Consider the following 19311-nt stretch of genomic DNA (forward strand, 5'->3'; position numbering starts at 1 on the left):
TGTTCAACTAATAGTTTATATAGTAATAGTACAGTTGGAGGTGGAGAAGACGGTTATGTATCAGTAAATGCTTACTCGTAAAACGTTGTCCATCCAGTTTCATCTGATTTGGTGGCGAGTAGCCCTGTGTTACCAGCATACGTCATCACAGCCTGTTCCTGGTTGAAGGCCGACATCGATTTTAGGCCTCCATTGGTGCCCAGAGTGAGACTCACCACTTGGTTTTCAGGCAGCAGGAGGAAGCGCAGCAGACCGCCCGCATCCCTGCGGATCTTCAGTGTGTTGTTGCAATTGTCCACAACGGTACTGAGATCACCGTCGGCGCCGTAGGTGAAGTTACACAGAGCCTCCCCAGTGACCAGACTCACGGTGTACAGGTGCAGGCCCCTTCCGTTGAAGACGTACAGCTCCTGCTCCCGTGGGGAGGCCACCTCGTACTGCCCTGCAGCGTTGAGGAGGGGGCGGTTGCTCCGGACGGCCCTGATGCGGATGTTGTTGAGGTCGGCGATGTAGAGCGTGCCGTCTGGGGACACCGCCAGGGAGGAGGGCGAGTTGAGGTTGGCGTCGGTGGAGTAGCCGTCGTCCCCGGTGAAGCAGTTGCAGTTGACGTCATTCTTGCAGTCGCATTCGGAGGCGGCGCCGGCCAGCAGGGAGATCTCCCCGTTGGTGGTGACCTGCCGCACACGGTTGATCTTCTTCTCATCCGTCTCCGTGATGTACAGCACGCCGGTGTGGGAGATGGCGATGGAGGTGGCAGACTCCAGGGCAGAGTGGATGGCCAGCTTACTTAGGGAGTAGTCTATTCCGGGGACCTGGCAGTGCATGGGCCTCCCAGCGATGATGCTCACCTGGTGGTTTTCCGTGATGCGCAAAATGACGTTGTTCTCCAGGACATACAAGGAATTGTCCATGGGGTTGATGGCGAGGTCTGTGGGCCACTCCAAGCGGACCTAAAAAGAATGCAAATCCGTTTAGTCTTTTCATGTGCGCAGACTAAGCAGAATTCAGAGCACATAGCAATAATTCTTGGTAATGAAAATCATGACATTTATAATGCAGAAAAAAAACAGTTGTCCCTCCTCTTTGGCACAGCACAGCTACAGTTATTATTCACATTACATCAGTCAGATCTTCACCATTTCAGAGCATTTCATTCGGAAAAGAAATGTTTTTAAGATTGTTCCTAATGGTAAAAGGTTGTGTATATATATATTTTGTGTATCCAGAGCTGTCTGTTGTGTGTTATAGGTATCAAGAAAGCTGGGTTCCCCACAAGGGACAGCAAGCTTTTCTTTCAGTTTATCCCCACTTGGCTCCATTGATTAATTTTCTATTGTCTGTCCATTTATCTAGCGTTAGTGACAAGTGGTATTACACAAAATCCCCATTTCTGGACAGTATTAAAGTTTAGTGGGAGACGCTGAATGCCGCTGGGGCAGCAAGGACAGTGTGCTGATATCCCAGTACTTAAGAGAACATGTATTCCATAGGGAAATAATTCAATCTGAACTGTGCAGCCAGTCCATTCAGCTGAATTTGAGAAAGGAACACTATATATTGCTTGGACATAGCATTTTTATCCTCACAACTCTTTTTTATCCCAAAAGAGCATGTGCACACTATGCATAAACCTGACTACATTATATATTCTGATTTGTTTTAAGTATACAACCTGCTGTATCACAGATGTCCTTCCCCTTACATAGTGAATATTTACATCATTAAACAATAAGAAAATGCATAGAGAACTTGACTGCTGGCACGTTTTAATGTTAATAGAGGGAGCAATTAATGAGTGAATTAAATGATAAATACATCAAGGGTAATGAGAGGAAAATTCCAGCTGCTACCTTGTCACACCTTTTCTTGTCATAGCTCCCAGCTTTACTAATCCAAGGTCAGTTACCACATTAGAGATAGCGCTCCTCTTTTTAAAGGTCACCCATTAGACACGACTGGACCTGAAATACTACTGCTGGCTTCACACACATCTCAGTAAAAAGACAGTTTGCCACACTTTGTGAATTTACCACACTTAAAGCTTGCATACGACAGCTAAATATGTATTTCCTAACAGTGTATTTGCAAAACAAGAGCATAATAAATGCTAATGCACTGTCTGCTGTGCCTCCTTGTTCCTTAATGTTTAGGACTCCTTGCTGGAGTGCATTAGAGGCCTAATATCACTCAGAGCAAAGCATCCCTTCACATTCAAACCTAAGTGCTAATTATTTAATTTCTAGTAAAAGCCTGAAGGCAAAGAGGAGAAATAAATAAGAGTAATAGAACTGGCAATGCACAGTTCAATGTTAAAGAGTACAGTTTGGTACCACTTCTCAGAGTACATGCACTGCAACAGAAATACATTCAACTGTGCTTTAACGAAGTACATTTGAAGTTACAATAAACATTTTGTTTTAACTTTTTGGTTAATCCTGTTATTGCATATGATGTACTATATATATATATATATATATATATATATATATATATACACACAATGAATTCTGCAGTGACTGGCAGTCAGTGTGTGAGAATCCAAAATAAGAAATAATTACACCGTATTCATCATGGAGAGGGTGAGCTAAAAAAAAAAACAATCCCATGACAAATCAGGGCAAGGATAATGTGACATATTAGGTACATGGGCTCAAATTTCTTTTTAGTTTATGACCTATGTCTTTAAGAAGACTGTGATCTAATTCCAATCTCCCAAAAATGCTTTAATACAGCAGTTCAGTCAGGAGAGGGAGGCTATCCCTGTGTGTGCTGGTGGACAGGAGGAATATATAGCTCTAATACATGTGCTAATGACCCACAGTACACTTTATTTCCAATGTACAGGTCTGATAGACTTTTCAAATTAATTCTTTCACAGAAGATTAGATGGATTCACGGTCTAATTGGATTCGGCTCCCTACTGGCTTTGCCCAATGAATGCAACGTTGAAAAAGAAACTGCGCACTCAGTTATTCCATTAGACATTCTTTCCCTCTTGTAACACACTTTCAAAGGCAGGGTTATAAAGCAAAAGAAATGAAGTAAGACCCCGGATCTAAACTTAGCCTGGTTTTATTATTAGAATACTAATCTAATCGTTTTGCAGCCTTTGCAGAATGTGGGCACTCAGAAATCTTTTATTCTTTCTCAATTCAATTATTATTATTTTTGTATCAATGCATCTGCTTTGATTGGGATATAACAAATATGATATTATCATGTAGATAAATACGTAAAAAATATAGAATCTAAAACTGCTTGTGGCAAAAACTGTGAACTGTCTTTTGCATGACCTCCCATATGTAATGAATTGCATTTTCAAAACTTCTCACAAAACTAGGGTCCCTTTCATACAGAGATCAATAAGAGTAATTCATATACTATTGATATAAGATGACAGAGTAATTAAAAAAAGCTGGCGTTGCCTCTCTGGTCAACACAATGGCCAAGCAATGTGACCCTGTTTTCAAGTTAGGGGTTGTGTATTGAGGAAATATTAATAGAACCAAAGAGACAGCAATGCCATATGCCTTTGTAAAAGCTTTTTAACAAGTTTGTGAGTGTTCAATATGATACTTGTCTCCAGCTGGGACAGAACTTCGTAAAGACAGAAAGCTCACTTCTGCAGTGAATACCAAAAAACAAAACACTAATACGAAGGCTGTAAAACAAAAGACAAGAAGCCCCATTAAATGCCCAAACATCAATCTGAAACTTTTATAAGGGAGTGTGATGCAACTCCCATCCTCAGTGCTTTGAGAAGATGGTGCTCTGGGACACCATTAGGGTGGAATACACAATGAAAAGCCTTTTATACACCTGCTACACTGTGTTTCAATTTTTACAACCACACTACGAACCCTTTCATTCTCCCCTCACTTAGCAAGCTCTTCCGTCTCGCTAAGTAGCTTAGTCACTTAGACCTGATGCACTTGCCATCCCCGCTAATAATATCCACCTCTAATTTGTTTGTTTCATTTCTTGCACGATTGAATGGCATCTGTTAAGGGAGTTGTCTAAACCACGGGGGAGTGCAGAGAAACACCAGAGTAAAGGCAACAGGAGGTAGAGGTTAATCTTCAAACCTGAGTGTTGCCCACCTGGCTCACGTCCATGCTGGAGTCACAGCTGAGAGGCCGGACTGCCGTCAGGTCATTGGATCCCAGGAGAGTCGAGATGATGCCGTTCTGGTCCACCTTCCGGATCATGGTAGCGTCAACGAAGTACATTAACCCATTCTTGTCTACTGCGATGCCTGGAAACAAAACAAAACAAAAATATATGTAATACATATTTGTATAATCATTCAATCCTGCATGTCACTTGACCTTAGGCCTAACCTGGCAAATATCCATATTGGTTGTAGCTGAAGGAATAATTCAGAGCCTCTTCTGGATACCACAGACCAACACTCTGACTGTTATATCTTGCAATTGTTTTGCATTGTTGTGTTACAGATGTCCAAGCACAATACAAATAAAGCAAACTGGCAGCATTTAAGTTCATATTATAGTTCATTATATTCACACAAAACCCCAGCATCAAGTCTCAAAATACAAAGAAGGTTTTAGTTCCATTGTAATCCTGCAGAACACAGAAACAGTTTTAATACACAGTTTTATTTCAAGAGATTATTGGTTAAGAACTATGAAGTAAGCTTACTTATGTCACCGTGAGGATCTAAACAAGTTTTTCGTCATTCTCAAACAAAAAACCTGACACTTAATTTATAAACAAGATACTTTGAAAACATATATTAATACAAATCTTTCAGGTTGTTCACCATGTATTGTAAGGCGTCTTTAAATAGACTGGATTATACGAGTGCTGAGTGTGGATCGATACATAACGTCCTGTTTTCTAGAGAGAGAGAGAGAGAGAGAGAGGCAGAGCGAGATCAGCATCTTTGTCCTCTAAGGAGCTCTGTTGCTGTGTGCATTAATTCTCATACCAGCTTATTGAGTGACTCAAGTTAACACCCATGGTCTACATCTTTCATTTCTTAATAGCACTCTGGTTAGCCTTGTATTGAAAAGAAAGTAGGGTATGAAAGCCTCTCCACAAACTGCATTTCTATGAGTATAATAGTTATGAAAGAAAAGGGAGGGTGGATTCATTAATGTACAAGTTAACTTTATCTGACTTTAAAAAGTACTGTACTTTTGATAAGGTGAAATTCCCAGTATGAGATGAATGTGACAAAGTGACATTCTTGACAGTTTGGTGTCAAAACTCAATGTAATTTTTCCAGGCCACGACATCACATCAGCAGGTTGCTAATTACCATTTTCCATCTGAAGCTAAATCTTTGGAGGCTTAAAGTTCACAGTAAAAACATGTGAAACAGTGTCATGTGAATTAGCAGCCCCTTTTCCCTGCAGATTTTTGGGGAGGTATGTGAGAGATAGCTGCAACATTTTGAAATGAGGATGGCGTGACTCCCTGGGACACCTGTGTACAACGAAATCTGGAACGATGTTTGAAATGAGATTTGATGGTCTCAGCAAACCAGGTGTAGGATATGATTCCAGCTCATCTACTGATCAACCTGAAAGTAAATACAGTTAGGTCCATAAATATTTGGACAGTGACACAGTTGTCATCATTTTGGCTCTGTACGCCACCACAATGGATTTGAAAGGAAACAATCAAGATGTTCTTTAAGTGTAAAATTTGAGGGTAGTTACATCCAAATTGGGTGAACGGTGTAGGAATTACACCCATCTTTATATGAGGTCCCCCCAATTTTAGGGGCTCAAAAGTATTTGGACAAACTACCATAATCATGAATTCAATTGTGAGTTTCAATACTTGGTTGCAAATCCTTTGCAGTCACAACGCCCCATGAACAAGCAGGAACTAAAGACAGCTGCAGTGCAGGCCCGGCAGAGCATCACCAGGGAAGAAACCCAGCATCTGCTGATGTCTATGGGTTCCAGACTTCAGGCAGTCACTAACCGCAAGTATTGAAACTCACAATTTAATTCATGATTATGTTAGTTTTTCCAAATTCTTTTGATCCCCTAAAACTGGGGGGACCACATATAAAAATCAGTCTAATTCCTACACTGTTCACCCAATATGGATGTAACTACCCTCAAATTAAAGATGAAAGTCTACACTTAAAGCACATATTGATTGTTTCCTTTCAAATCCATTGTGGTGGCGTACAGAGCCAAAATTATAACAATTGTGTCACTGTCCAAATATTTATGGACCTAACTATATATAAACAAATTCCCAGCTAAAATACTTTGAATGGAAAAAGTAAATCATGTATCTAGGTAATTTTAACAGCCACACAAAGTGCTGTTTAGATGTAGAAAAAATGTTTTTGTTTTTTTCCTGAACATTTGATGGTTGTTCACGGACTCTGACCAACAGCATTTATCAATGTGGGTCTCTATAACAGGATATTATCCAATATTATTAATCGATCTTAAGATATGCAGGAAATGACACTTTTTTTCATACTTCAATATGAAGCGACTTCCTTCAGCCCTTGCCTAAGCAGAGATAACTTTATCATGTTCAGTAGCACAAGCAAGTGTAAAAGAGTGAGGGTGAGAGTATGTTTTTGCTCTGTGCAAGAAAGAGCAGTACATTTGCTATGATGCTGAAATTGATTCTCACTCTTGCACAAGCTAAAAATGCTCCCATTTGGACTTGGAACTTCCTGCACAGACCAAAAGCTATTCCCACACGTAGCCATTCTGCAGCACAAAAAAAGGAGCTTTAATCCTGTGTAGTGCAACACAGTGGGAAGACAGGGCCTCCGTTTAATCTGATTCCCAGATGAAATCCACGAGTGACAATCTGCGCAGGGTTTGGCACATTACCTACCTTATCGCGTTGCAGGAAAAAAAATCTATGCTTAGAAACCCCATTACTGAAACAAGAAGCTCATTGATTCCCCTAGCCAAGAAATTAATTAAAAAGCTTAAGGGTTGAATGTTTCTTTTTGATTGCAAAAGTGTCTGTAAAAGACTCTTTAAACCGTTTAGGCATTAATTGGATAACCTGAGGATTTGGCGCCTTTTCTTATCATTAATAAATAGTAAAAAATAAATAAATAATAATAATAAAAAAATAATAATAATAATACAGGTTTGTGAAGGGGGAAACTGCTTGTGCTTCCAGCTAAAACAGTGCATTTAGTTCTTCTATTTTGGTCACTGTCACTGTCAGAGAAAGTACAGTGCAACCAGCATTATGACAGCACTCTAAACAATTAAGTACATCACTCATTTGTACTTAAATCCAACACTTTAATTCTGACAACTTCCAGGGTAATTACAAATATGACTCGAGGTTGTGATGGCTTATCTTAAACAGGTGTTTTCTGGGAGATAACTCTGCACATCAGAAGTGTTTTTGGTGCTCACTTGGACACCTGTTTAGACTCCTCTCAAGGCCTGGCAGACTGCATTTACAGATAAAGTGTGATGGATGCTGTGTTTAAGAGGCTATTAGCCCTATAAAAGGCTAAAAGGTTATCCTTGGCCAAGAAAGAAACATAGATTATGAGGCCCAGCAGCATTAAGTAATGAAAACTTAGCAATCAAAGACTTTGCATGTGTTGTCTGAAAGGGGCACATTCATTTAAAGCAAGTAGGATGAAGGCAAAGCATCAGGGAATAGAGAGAGATACTAAACTTAAAACTGACAGTATCTGAACACAGGTCTCTTTCCTGACAGATTCCTCATTTTTTAATTTATGAATTTACTTCTTTAAAACAGAAAGCATCTCCTGATACTCGGAGCAAAAGGCAGAATTCAAGGGAGTTTATGTTGTCTTCCCTTTTCTGGTTCTTTAAATAATTTAATCCTATTAAACACACGCGGCGTGTCTCTCTTTTCCTATTTCTGCGTAGGTTGTTGCTTGCAAGCAACTATTCCAGAAGAAGAAAAAAAACTAGCACTATCACTATGTTTTGTGTGAATTGGTGAAGATTTACTAGTTCAAGCCAGTACTTCTTTCATTCATCCCTTTCAGAAACAAGACATAGGGTCTCATGTCAAAGATTTAGATTTACTTCTAGAAGATGAATGCTTAATAGTTATTTGAACCTGTTTAGTAGTATTCTTCCTTGCATTAACATTGCTTTTAATTTAAAAAACACCCTTACAGCGAAGCACAGTAAGAACATTCTCTGTGAAATAAAACTAAAAATAGTTGAGCAGCAGACATTGCACTTCTATATGTGTCCCTTTCTGTAACCTTAGATGTAGACTTCATGAACGATTGTTTAGCCAGAGAATGTATATAGTAGTCTTTTTTTTAACCCCCTCACATTTTACGGAGAAACCAAGGATTATTGGGCTGCAAGATTTATTTTTCAGTAAACTACTTAGTTGTAGAGGCTATGGTTGAAAAGCACCCAAATGAACACAGCCTTTTTTCTGGGCATTCACTTGGTGTTGGAGCCCATGGTAGACCGCCCAGAGCCATTACTGTGGCCTCTCAAGTGGCCGCCTCTTAGACTGCTAGCTTTACAAAGTTCAGGATTGTGATTCCATTCCTATGCAGCAGGGAACTAAAGCCCTGACTTGCTATTTAGAAGGTGAAATTCCTCGCTCGTGCTGATTCACAAATACAATAGCAAGCTTCGCAAGTGTGTACCTGTTGACACTTCCCCCACATACTCCAGAATTCAAGCTTGAGAAGGATTATTATTTTAAACACCATTCGATTTGTTAAACCATTATATAGCTATCCATCAGTTATATGAAGGACATGTATTAACAGAAATGAAAACAATATCTTTAGGACTTTCGGGCATTTGGTGATGTGGGTTTGGTCTGATTACTCACCTCTGGGACTCATGAGTGTGGCCTCCACCGCCTTGCCGCCGTCTCCACAGCGAGCCTCGTCAAAGGGCAGGCACTGCTCCCCGGTCCCGGCCACCACCTCCGAGTTCTCTGACAGCTGCTTGGCTCCAGTCAGGGACTTGATGCGGTAAATACGCCGACTGTTAGTGTCGGAGATGTACAGCGCTCCCGAGACAGGGTCCACTGCCATGAAGTACTTGTGAGTAGGGTTGTTACTACAAAAGTGTGCAAAAACACATAGAAGCACATCAGTCACATACAAGAAAAACAGTCTTCTACATCTCAGGTCTGTAAATGTATCCGTTTTATATAGGTATTGTGTTCAGTCCATTTTAAATTCAAGGAGCTTCTTGGGGTTGGAGGTCCTTGGTTTTGCCTCAGGCTGCACAATGTCCTCAGGCATCAGTAAATTGGGTTCTCTGTCTGGCCTTATTGCATTTATAATCCAGGTCGAACAGTGAATGTGAAAAAATTAAAAGGATCAAAAAAAGAGTCTTGTAGCAATTCTGTACTTTTTGTACAACTATAAAACTAACTGAGAATCTAAATATGATTGGCTGTTGGAAATTCTAAGGACGTTTGTGAGGCAGCATCCTGAGTTTTAATATGATGAGGTCCCAGCTGTTCAAATACATCTAAGATACACACAGGTGGAATCTAGAGCCAAATTGCTTGGTTGCTCAGCTTGCTCAAAAATGCTTGTTTCAGGTTCACGGGCACATCCACCCACACACACTGCACACTATAATACCAAACGTCTCCCTCCTGATAATGGATTGCACCACGGGTCATGCCTTTCATATGGGGCATGTGTAGTCAACCACAGGTATACAGTTATAATGTATGACCAGTTACTGCCGGTTCCTGCTAGTAAGGAACATGAGTCAGAGCCAAACAGTTTTTCAACATATAATGGTAGTGCCAAATCAAAAATATGACTATGGTTCCAAAAGTCAACTGTGGGGAATACTCCGATTGAAGAGTACAGTGAAATGAGAGATGGAGAATTCAAAACCATTAGCCAATGACAGCACAGATGGGTCCTCACTGTATTTTTTATAACATGGCAGCTGCCCACACATGCAATTGTAATGTGGGCTTGTGTATCCACCCCTATGATCATGCACCATGCCACGAATCTTGGAGTGTATCGCAGAGATTCAAGAACAAGGCATAGGTATTAATAGCTGGCAAAATACTACATTGATAAAGTGTGACACATAATCAAAATTTTAATGCTAGGTTAGTCAAACCTTTCACTTAAATTGAAGCATTCGATAGTCTTACCTGTGTCTAAAGTCTTTGTTTCTTGAAAGAGAAGAGAAAAGCAAGAGAGAGCATTAGAAAAGAGGAACAAGTGGTTTTGTTTAAATTACTACTTACAACTACCAGAGAAAAGGAAAACCAGAATCACAAAAGCTTTCCAAGTGACATAAAAACACATACATACATAAATACAAATCACACAGTAGGCTAGGAGAAAGAGACGAAGACAATCATTAGAATCCTGTTGTTACATTCATGTCTTTTTTAGCTTTGCAATCACTGATGTGATGAAATACAACAACAAAAAAAGAAATTCCTCGTAATATGGTTATATTGTCATTACATTTAACACAGTGCTAATGCCAATCAAAACCTGTTGCGAATCACAAGTAAAGACGTACTGTTCTACAGAAACATGTAGATATTGTGCTAAATAACTGATCGCATCTGTAAAAAGTCTGTTTTGAAAAAATGTTCTTGAAATAATTCTAGTGAATTTAAAACATCAGCATTTCAAAGTCCACAAAAAGGAGATGTGTAAAGCCAATCTTTAATGGAAGTGTAGTGAAGTTGTATATTGCACACTTCATGTACCTATTTATATTGGTATAATAATATATATGACACATTTTGGTCAAGGATACATTGTACATATTAATCAAATTCCATATAGACACACACTGTGTCCCTGGGGAGATGAAAAGCAAGGAATGGGGGTCAGCATCGCAGGGCAGCTAGGTGTAGGTGGTTTAGACCTTCAAGATCTGCTCCTGACGATCAGGAGTTTTAGGGACACACTGAGATGTTGTAGTGATTAGCAACATTGTAAAATCAATTGTTTACCTAGCAAGGAGCCAGTTGGACAAACTGCTTGTTTGAAGTTAAAACACATGAGGCAGAATTCTGTTTATTCGTAGGCTTTAGTCCAAAAGCATGGAGGGGTGCCAGCAAGTGCAGCAGTTTAAGGGGTTTTGAGGAGAACACTAACATGGTGAGATGGGAGAAAAATAGCCGCAGGCCTCTCCAAGGTTAAAATCTTCCATCTGCCTACCTTGCTTACCACTAACACTGTTTACCAGTTCACCTGAGTTCATCTAAGAACATTTTTATAACCGCAACATGCACTACGCATTATGACTACAAACCAGCTAATTTGGAAGAGTGCAAAATCGAAACATGAAAAGAAAAGAAATCCTTTACTTATTTTTAGCTTTGAAATGCTCTCTGGGTTGCCTTTGCAATGACATATGATTCATGCTGTTGCAGAGGAAGAATGGTTCAATTGAAAGTTGCATGCCGAGGAATTAAACAGTTTTGCTGGATATGGAGTTATACTTTTGCAATGCTTTTGAGTAGGTGTATTCAAATCCTGGGTTTTCACATTCAGAATTTGAAAGGGAAATGGAAATGGAAGGGAAAAATAACACATATTGCCCATTTGGAAAATATGATTCATCTCTTTAGTTTATAAATACATTTGAAAATGAAAGTAACGGTGCCTGCTTTAAAAGATTAATTAACCAATCAACAATGTTAAATACCTTTGTGTGCTTTAAATCGTTAAAAATCACCCTCCAGAATGTTTGAACTGCATTTGGAGATGCAGACAAGTAGGCATATATGAACCCTTTAACTTGTGCACAAAGAATTTGACGGGAGAAGTTCAATTTTCTAAAACACATCACATATTCGTTCGTTCAACATTCATCATTATGGTCTTAAAAAAAAAAGGAAATTATGTTATGAGATATTTTCTTGAAAGCATTAATAAGATCCTCTCTCTCATTACACTCTGCAACTGGACATTAGCCAACCAGATTGAAATATGAAGCGCCAGAAAATGTTACAGGCAGTTTTGTAGAACTAAGCATGCACACTGGAGGCCTTATCTGTGCTGTCGATTTAATAGGAACAAAAGCCATTATTGTCTGGGTTGTTTTCTTTGTTGTAAGGCATTCTGCTGTGACTTGTTCCCATCTTACCGGAGCTCCAGGATGCTGGTGGTGTTCATGGATGGATAAACCCTCCTGACAAAGTTGAGGTCCCCGATGTAGAGGCTGCCATCAATGCCCACCGCGAGGGCCACGGGCGCCAGGAGCTTGTTGCTGTCTGCTAAGCCATTACAGCTGGGGCAGGTGATGCTGCGTCTCCGTCCGTTGCCCATGATGCTGGTGATGACGGCTGGCTGCTGGGAGAGGAACAGGTTCTCCCCGTTCCCTTTGTGAAGGATGCCTGTGACAGAAACGGAGCAACATCTCAACTGTGCTGACTTCGCAACAGCAGAACCCGTGAACAGAAAGCAGAGGAGGGCATTTCAAACACCAGGCTTTCCTACAGTTTTAACTTAATTTAGCCTCAATCACTTTAGTTTCTGAAGCCGAACAATTCACACAAGGTATATCTGCTCCCTTCAGTAACACACCTTATTCTTTCCCTGCTAAATGTGCAGCTTTTGCTCTCTACATGAGTTCTCTTGTTCTTTTTTGTTCTAGGGTAACATCGAATGTGTGTGAGACTGTGAACATACATTTCAGCCCTGCGTGTCTATGGATTTTTTCCTTAAAGTCATGTGATCTGAGAAAAGTATTCTAGGAAGTCAAAACAGAACTCCTTCATTACTGAAGGGACTTTTCTCTGTATTTTGTGAAGCGACAGAAAAGCACTAACCCCAGGCTGAACTCTGGTAAGGAATACATCTAAGCTCCTTAGTGGAGCTCGTAATTTGCAGAGTATTAGGTTGTCTTTCTCAACAGACTTTGTTCATTCTTTTCCCAATATACTGATTCATGCATCCTACATTTTAAAGTCTTTTTAAAATTATTTAATTGTAATATATTATAAATTGACTATTATATTAGCATCAGTTTACAATCAATAATTACAATATATTTAGTATTATACAACATAGAAAAAAAAGACTGAATAAGTAGGAAGCTGATAGAATGTTTCATGCCCTACGTTCTTTAAACAGATTAAGTTTATTTTAATATTTAAGTATTAAATGTTTTCCCCAGAAAACACACTGAAATTCTAAGATACACAAATGCATACTGGAATAAAATAGCTTAAATGAAGCTATAAAGAAATGTAGGGCTTCAATTTGATTATGAATTGAAAACAGACAAACAGAACATGTGTGATCACAATCCCTGTCTAGAAGACTAATCCCATTATTTATGAAGTACTCCAGTTTTAATTTTTCTTCAGCCTCTGCAAATCTAAGGTACTGCTTAATACAAAAGACATAACAAGAGGGATGGGCTTGGTGAATGGCATACAGCTGGTGTCACCAATTCCTTGCTGTACTTCCTGAACAAAGTATCTGTTTAGGTTGCTGTGTCTCAGCCATAAACCCCACACTTGTTAATCAAGTGCAATATCCTGTTAATTAAAACACCAATTAATTCAGAGAGGGGATGCAATCTTGTGCCTTGTGACTTTCTACTAGTAACAGCTACAAAAATATCATATGGTGATGATGAATACATTTAATATGTAAATTCTAGTTCTACTACTTCCCAATAGCCCCTAATAACGTTCAAATATAGTTTTTAAAGTATGGAAGTTACTACCTAAAAGCATCATGATAAAATTACTATGATGCTTTATCTTTAATTCATCATGGTCTGTCAAGAAATGTGCTCCATAAATAATCTCTAATATGTCTTGTGTTGAATCTGGATATTCTTCATATTTAGTTTTATTTAATATATTTGTGGATCCGAAGGGTAAACCCATCCTTGGGTGTTAGAAACCTTGTGTTCAGAACTTCTGGATCTTGCAATCCAGTAAACATCGCTCTGAAGCATTCCACTCCATATCGGTCAATTAAAAATGAACTCTAAATGCTTTATATTCTCACTGTAAATCCACACTGTTATATTATACTTTAATGTGTGAAGGATATCATTATGAGTGATGTAATTTAGGACTTCAGCGTGAGAGAGGGGGAAAAATGGTTATTGTAAGCTGTAAAAGTAGACCGTAAAGTGGAAATGACAATGACTTTTGCATGCTGTAATTTTATTCAATAATGAGCAAAGAACTGTGGGTATGATGTGTAATTATTTTTCCTGAAACATGTTCCTGAACTCTCCTAAAACATTGATGTTGGAATACGCATTTACATCGATAAAACCCTTTATACATGAACAAATAATAAATACAAAACAAAAATATAATCAAGGCTGTTCAACCTTTTTGCTCCCGAATATGTACACAGATATTATTGCACCAATTAGGACATAAAAAGCCCAATAAAAAATGTCATTTGAAAGTAAAATCTGTGAACCCTATTTCATTTTTAATCGAGTAATTCCTGTTATCTGCTTCAACAATATTAGCCCCCATCATTCAAATGTATTGAATGAAAAATAAAAAAAGCTAAAAGAAACAATTGATGTTGTCTGTTTTTTTTACTAGCATTCATCCGGAGACTTTAGTAATAAGCAGCATTGGCAGTATTTTTATTTAACCAGATCTGGTATTTCAAGTACAATTTTCATTGTTAATGACAAATACAAGTGACCTTCCTTCCTATCTTTCATGCATCAAAGCAAAATCTTATTATTATATTATTATTATCCATTTTACAAGCAGAGTATTCATGATTTAAGGATAGGGAAGCAAAGAAGAGGTCATACCGCTTTTAACATTCAGAGTGTGGTGTTTATCCAGTGACCAGCCCCCAAGATTGGATGGATCGAGCTCATAGCCCTGCAATAGGGTTGTCCTCTTCTCCCACAGGATAAGGCTAGGGCAGGTCTCATACTCGAAGCCAACAGACACTGGAATAAATCAATCAAATGGCACGGAACATTAAATTAGCATTGTTTTTGCTCCTAGTCTCAGTGTAACCAGCTTATTTAAATACTAAATTTTCTTTAAACCACTAAAATACTTGCATCATCACCTATCTAATTGGCTCATCCACCATAGTCCTTTCTAATTGGTGCACCCACTGTGGGTGAAAACACTTTCTTTAAGTCTTGTGTTTGTTTTCAGCACTAATATCAATTAATTAGCAACTCAACTTCAGTAATGCCCTCTTTCTTCGTCTCAGTTCCAAAGAGCTTTTGAATTCCAATGTCGCTAAATTAATTCATGCAAATCACTTATAGTTTTAGAACACATTATTGTATGAAATTAATTAAACCGTTTTTTTTAAATATAATAAAAACGTTGTAACATTTAATTGACTGACATGTTTTGATCCTTTAAAATCCTACATTTTTTTCCCCATGAATACATTTCACAGTGAAATAAGTCCTGTAATGATAAGACTATTGCACTATTATTGGCAAGATTAATGTAACAGTTTCAGCACTTATATTATTATGCATGCACTGATTATCATAAATGCATATTTTATCACACATTTAAATGGTTAGAAGATTTGCAAAGGGGATCATCTAACTGGAATATTATTTAAATACAGATCACATGTTTCACAGCAGAATGTCTGGTAAAGCTTCATTTTCACCTCTGCTAATAATCCTGTAACCTACAAACTCTTAAAATCGGGATTTTTGTTAATGTAATTACTTGACTATAATATAATGCACATTGGTATAAACATTACTCTTAATAAGAAAGACTGATAAAGTAATACTGACAAACCACAGTGTAATTATTTGTGATTTCTGTGTATTGAAATAAACCACAATAATACATGTTTTCTAACATAGATACATAAGAAAGGAAGAAATTCATATAATGGAAATACATTTAAACTGGTTCAGGTAGATTGTACCTTTTAGAACCGTGGTTCCCGACCCTGGCCCTGGAGGACCCCCTGCCCTGCTGTTTCTTATTCTAACCAAGCTCTCAATTACTTAATTTAACCCTTAATTGAACTGGTCATTTCCTAAATCAGAGCCTTTTGATTATTTTAAACAGTAGAGGTTTTAAGTTTAGTATACCATTGTATAAGGAACTTATTATCTTATTAAGGAACCAACTTTTTACCAGTTACACAATTAAAAAAGGAAATTATTACTTCAATTAAGGGTTCAATTAACTAACTGAGAGCTCGGTTGGAACAAAACCAGCAAGGTGGGGGTCCTCCGTGACCAGGGTTGGGAACCACTGATTTAGACTAGGATATGGAGAAATGTGCAGGAAGACTGATATTCATACCTACCACGAGACCAGGTCAATCTATGGTAATGAAATGCATCACTGATACTTCTCTTATTTTTTGTGAACTCACCAACAGCCTCTGACAGCCCATAGACCCTCTGGCTGTAGGCATCCGTCTTATCCCAGATGAACGTATATGCCAGGTTTGGAGAAGCATGAAACCACTTCTGAAAAAGGTGTCCTTCTACTGCTACCATCAGATGGACTTTTATGAGACTGAGAGGGACTACTGCCTGGGTCATGGTGATCTTCAGGAGAGATTTATAACCAGAGGTGCGGGAGCTCAGATAGCAGAGCTTTAAACTGGTGCCAGGGATTTCAATCTGTTCATGAAGGACCTATAAGAGAGAATTATACAGAAGGGTGAGAAAGCCAACAGTTAGCACGAGAGTAGTTAATCATTAATTTATACAGTTTTTCTTTTAGTGTGGTAAGGTCCTTCCTTCTCTTCCTCAAAATGTATTTTTCAATGGCATCCTGCCTGCTCTGGCTTCGTAAAAGCTTTATTATCTGAGGTATAAGTTAATTATTTTTTAATGAGGAGCATATCTGCCGTGCTTCTGATAAATAAGTGTGAATCCAGTGGGAAACAGAGGGTGCAGGAAGTGATGCTTAGCCAGTTCATCTCATTAAACCTCTTAGATCTCACTAATAAAACACAAAGACACGTGTGTATATCCCTCGATTGTCTTCTTTACTAAACTTTCGTTGTAGAGAACAGATTTTCACTTCAGCTGTCAAAACAAATCCAGCTGCTTTTGGATACTTTGTAAAGCAAGTACGTTAATGTAGTTCTACTCTGAATTTCTTCCCAGGTGGGAGTACTCGTTTACAACTCCACCTCCCCAACACAATCCTCCGGTGGGTGAAAGAGAATACAGGGCAAAGCAGTAATATCCAATTTCTCTGCCTTGCCAAATCCCTTTATAACAAGTTGAAGACAGAAGATGCTGAGTTATTAAGCTCTGGAGACCTCAGCTAAACATGCATCATTTTTCACCTAATTGGTCTGTTTAGTCACCCTCTCCGGAATCTTCCGAGATCAGGAGTCTAGTAAAGCGGGTCTCTGTCGGTGTGCAGCTCGGGGGCCCACACCAGGAGAAGAGAGGAGGACCTTGCCTGTGTTTCGGGAATGATGGACTTCTGTCCGGGCTGGGAGCTGAAGAAGGAGGAGAGTGGCGAGGCGATGACGATGGGGTCTGGCCTGACAAACCCACTCAGGTCGCAGCTGGGGATGGTGTTCTCCTCAGTCTTCATCACCATGGTGTCCATGGCGTAGAAGCTGTTCCACGGCAGCCACACCGTGCGCTCCTGGCTCATAAAGGGCGCACGTTCAAAGTGCAGTGTCAGGGAGGCGCCACCGTTGGCGATCAGGTCAAACCTGGAGGAGGACAGAGAGGAAATCCTTTAGAAGAAACAACTATATTTATCTGAAGGGACAGGAGTCTATTATTATAAACATCATCAGCAGTAGTAATTTACTTCAAAGTGCAATATGCTAACAACAACAAATAAAAGAAACCATACTTTTGCCTTCTCTAGTATATATTGTGCATGAAAATTCCAGATTAACAAAACAATTAATTGAGCAGCAAATGCCAGAAAGTTAATGCTGAAATTGTGCTGTACCCAGCAGCCAGAACAAAAGATAACTTGTGTGCTACCATTAGCCTGGTCAAATACGAGCTCCGCACCCTGTGATTAAGTGCTTTGTGAGATTTTGTTTTTCTACGTTTTGACGTAAAAAAACACTTAAAATATCTGCAACTGACAATAAGTGGAGTTCCAGAAATGCGCACAAGCTGGGAAATTATCCTGCAGCAGTAAAACACTCATCTTTTAATTTTTAAAAAAAATTATAGATGTTTTTTGATCCTCCCCTTTGATCTTAATAACAAAGAGAGACGACTTCTCGAGCACAAATGGGCAGGTAAATAGAACAAAATGATTGCATGCTCCTCAGATGGGTTATTATCACATTGACACACAAGCTTTTAGAGACTCGGTGCAGCTAACTGGTAATTAAGTGCTGATGTTGAAAGTTAATTTAATTAAGGAATTATTGGTATATTAGAATTGTAGGGCTTTTCACGTTAACATTAAAACTGCCATTCTTTTCTTGAAAGCAGCAGCGAGGAGTTATATATATGTAATAAAGTTAACCTATCATGTAATTACCACATTCAGAGCGAAGAAAGGTACTTAACATTCAAGTTGTAATTTTGGAACATGTTTATTGGCTTATGTTTTGTTATTTACTGTACATTATATCCCAGGTACAGTGTGTTAATGAAAAATGTATATATATAAATCAAGAGAATATGCCTGCAACAGCCCACACAAAAGAAAAAGGTTCACCAGTGCTTTGATTAACATGATTAAAATTATTTTCAGACATTTAGAAATGAAAGTACTGTCGCCATACTAATCCTTAATGAAGGAAAAAAAAACTAAACATAAAAACTAGGGTTGAAGCAGTTTCATAACATATCTTTGAAAGGATAACGTGCAATACCCTTTTTTGACATTCAAGAAATGTAAAAGCAACTTACGTCCCATCCTGACGCGTTAGGGTGTAACCGTATTGAGGGTATTTCACAAAGGACACATTCACCCCGACCAGTGGCGTACCATCTGTAGTTAACACTTGACCCCTGATCAAAGACGCGAGACTGCAGATAAAAAAAAATTAAACAGAAGTTTAAAATATCCATGTATGTGACATCTGGGTGACATTTACCAGCACATGATTTTCTCTGTCTACTATGCAACAAAACTTTCAATTGTTATGATTGGGATGAATTCACGGGGTGACAAAAATTATGTTTTCCTCAGTGTTTGGCAGTTAAATGCAAATGTGATGAACATCTTTTTATTTACACGTTCGTCTCCCACACTTGCTGTTTTACCCCCATTTAATTAACTGGTAAACACTTCTCAAATCGTTCTTAGTCAGAATGTCGCTTTCTGAAATTACCAGAAAAATTACAACTCAGAAGTAAGTCCCTGATTAATGATGTGTAATCTTTTGGAAGAAGTCATAAATAAAAGCTTTCCAGGATCAAATACGTG

The 19311-nt window shown here is 38.7% G+C and overlaps 1 protein-coding gene across 1 annotated transcript in view; it reads right to left on the bottom strand.

The window, feature by feature from the left end:
- The window catches only part of LOC136763088 (teneurin-2), a 213857-nt gene that overhangs the window by 8850 nt on the left and 185696 nt on the right, over positions 1 to 19311 (bottom strand). The window contains exons 14-22 of the mRNA XM_066716811.1: positions 18792 to 18911; positions 17359 to 17620; positions 16310 to 16577; positions 14742 to 14885; positions 12081 to 12330; positions 10120 to 10140; positions 8815 to 9047; positions 4101 to 4255; positions 76 to 950 (exon numbers count right to left, since the gene is read on the bottom strand). Of these exons, the coding sequence (XP_066572908.1) occupies positions 76 to 950; positions 4101 to 4255; positions 8815 to 9047; positions 10120 to 10140; positions 12081 to 12330; positions 14742 to 14885; positions 16310 to 16577; positions 17359 to 17620; positions 18792 to 18911 (2328 nt within the window). The remainder of the gene's footprint in view (positions 1 to 75; positions 951 to 4100; positions 4256 to 8814; positions 9048 to 10119; positions 10141 to 12080; positions 12331 to 14741; positions 14886 to 16309; positions 16578 to 17358; positions 17621 to 18791; positions 18912 to 19311) is intronic.

This window comes from Amia ocellicauda, chromosome 11, assembly GCF_036373705.1.
Source record: "Amia ocellicauda isolate fAmiCal2 chromosome 11, fAmiCal2.hap1, whole genome shotgun sequence".
Classification (NCBI taxonomy): Eukaryota; Metazoa; Chordata; class Actinopteri; order Amiiformes; family Amiidae; genus Amia; species Amia ocellicauda.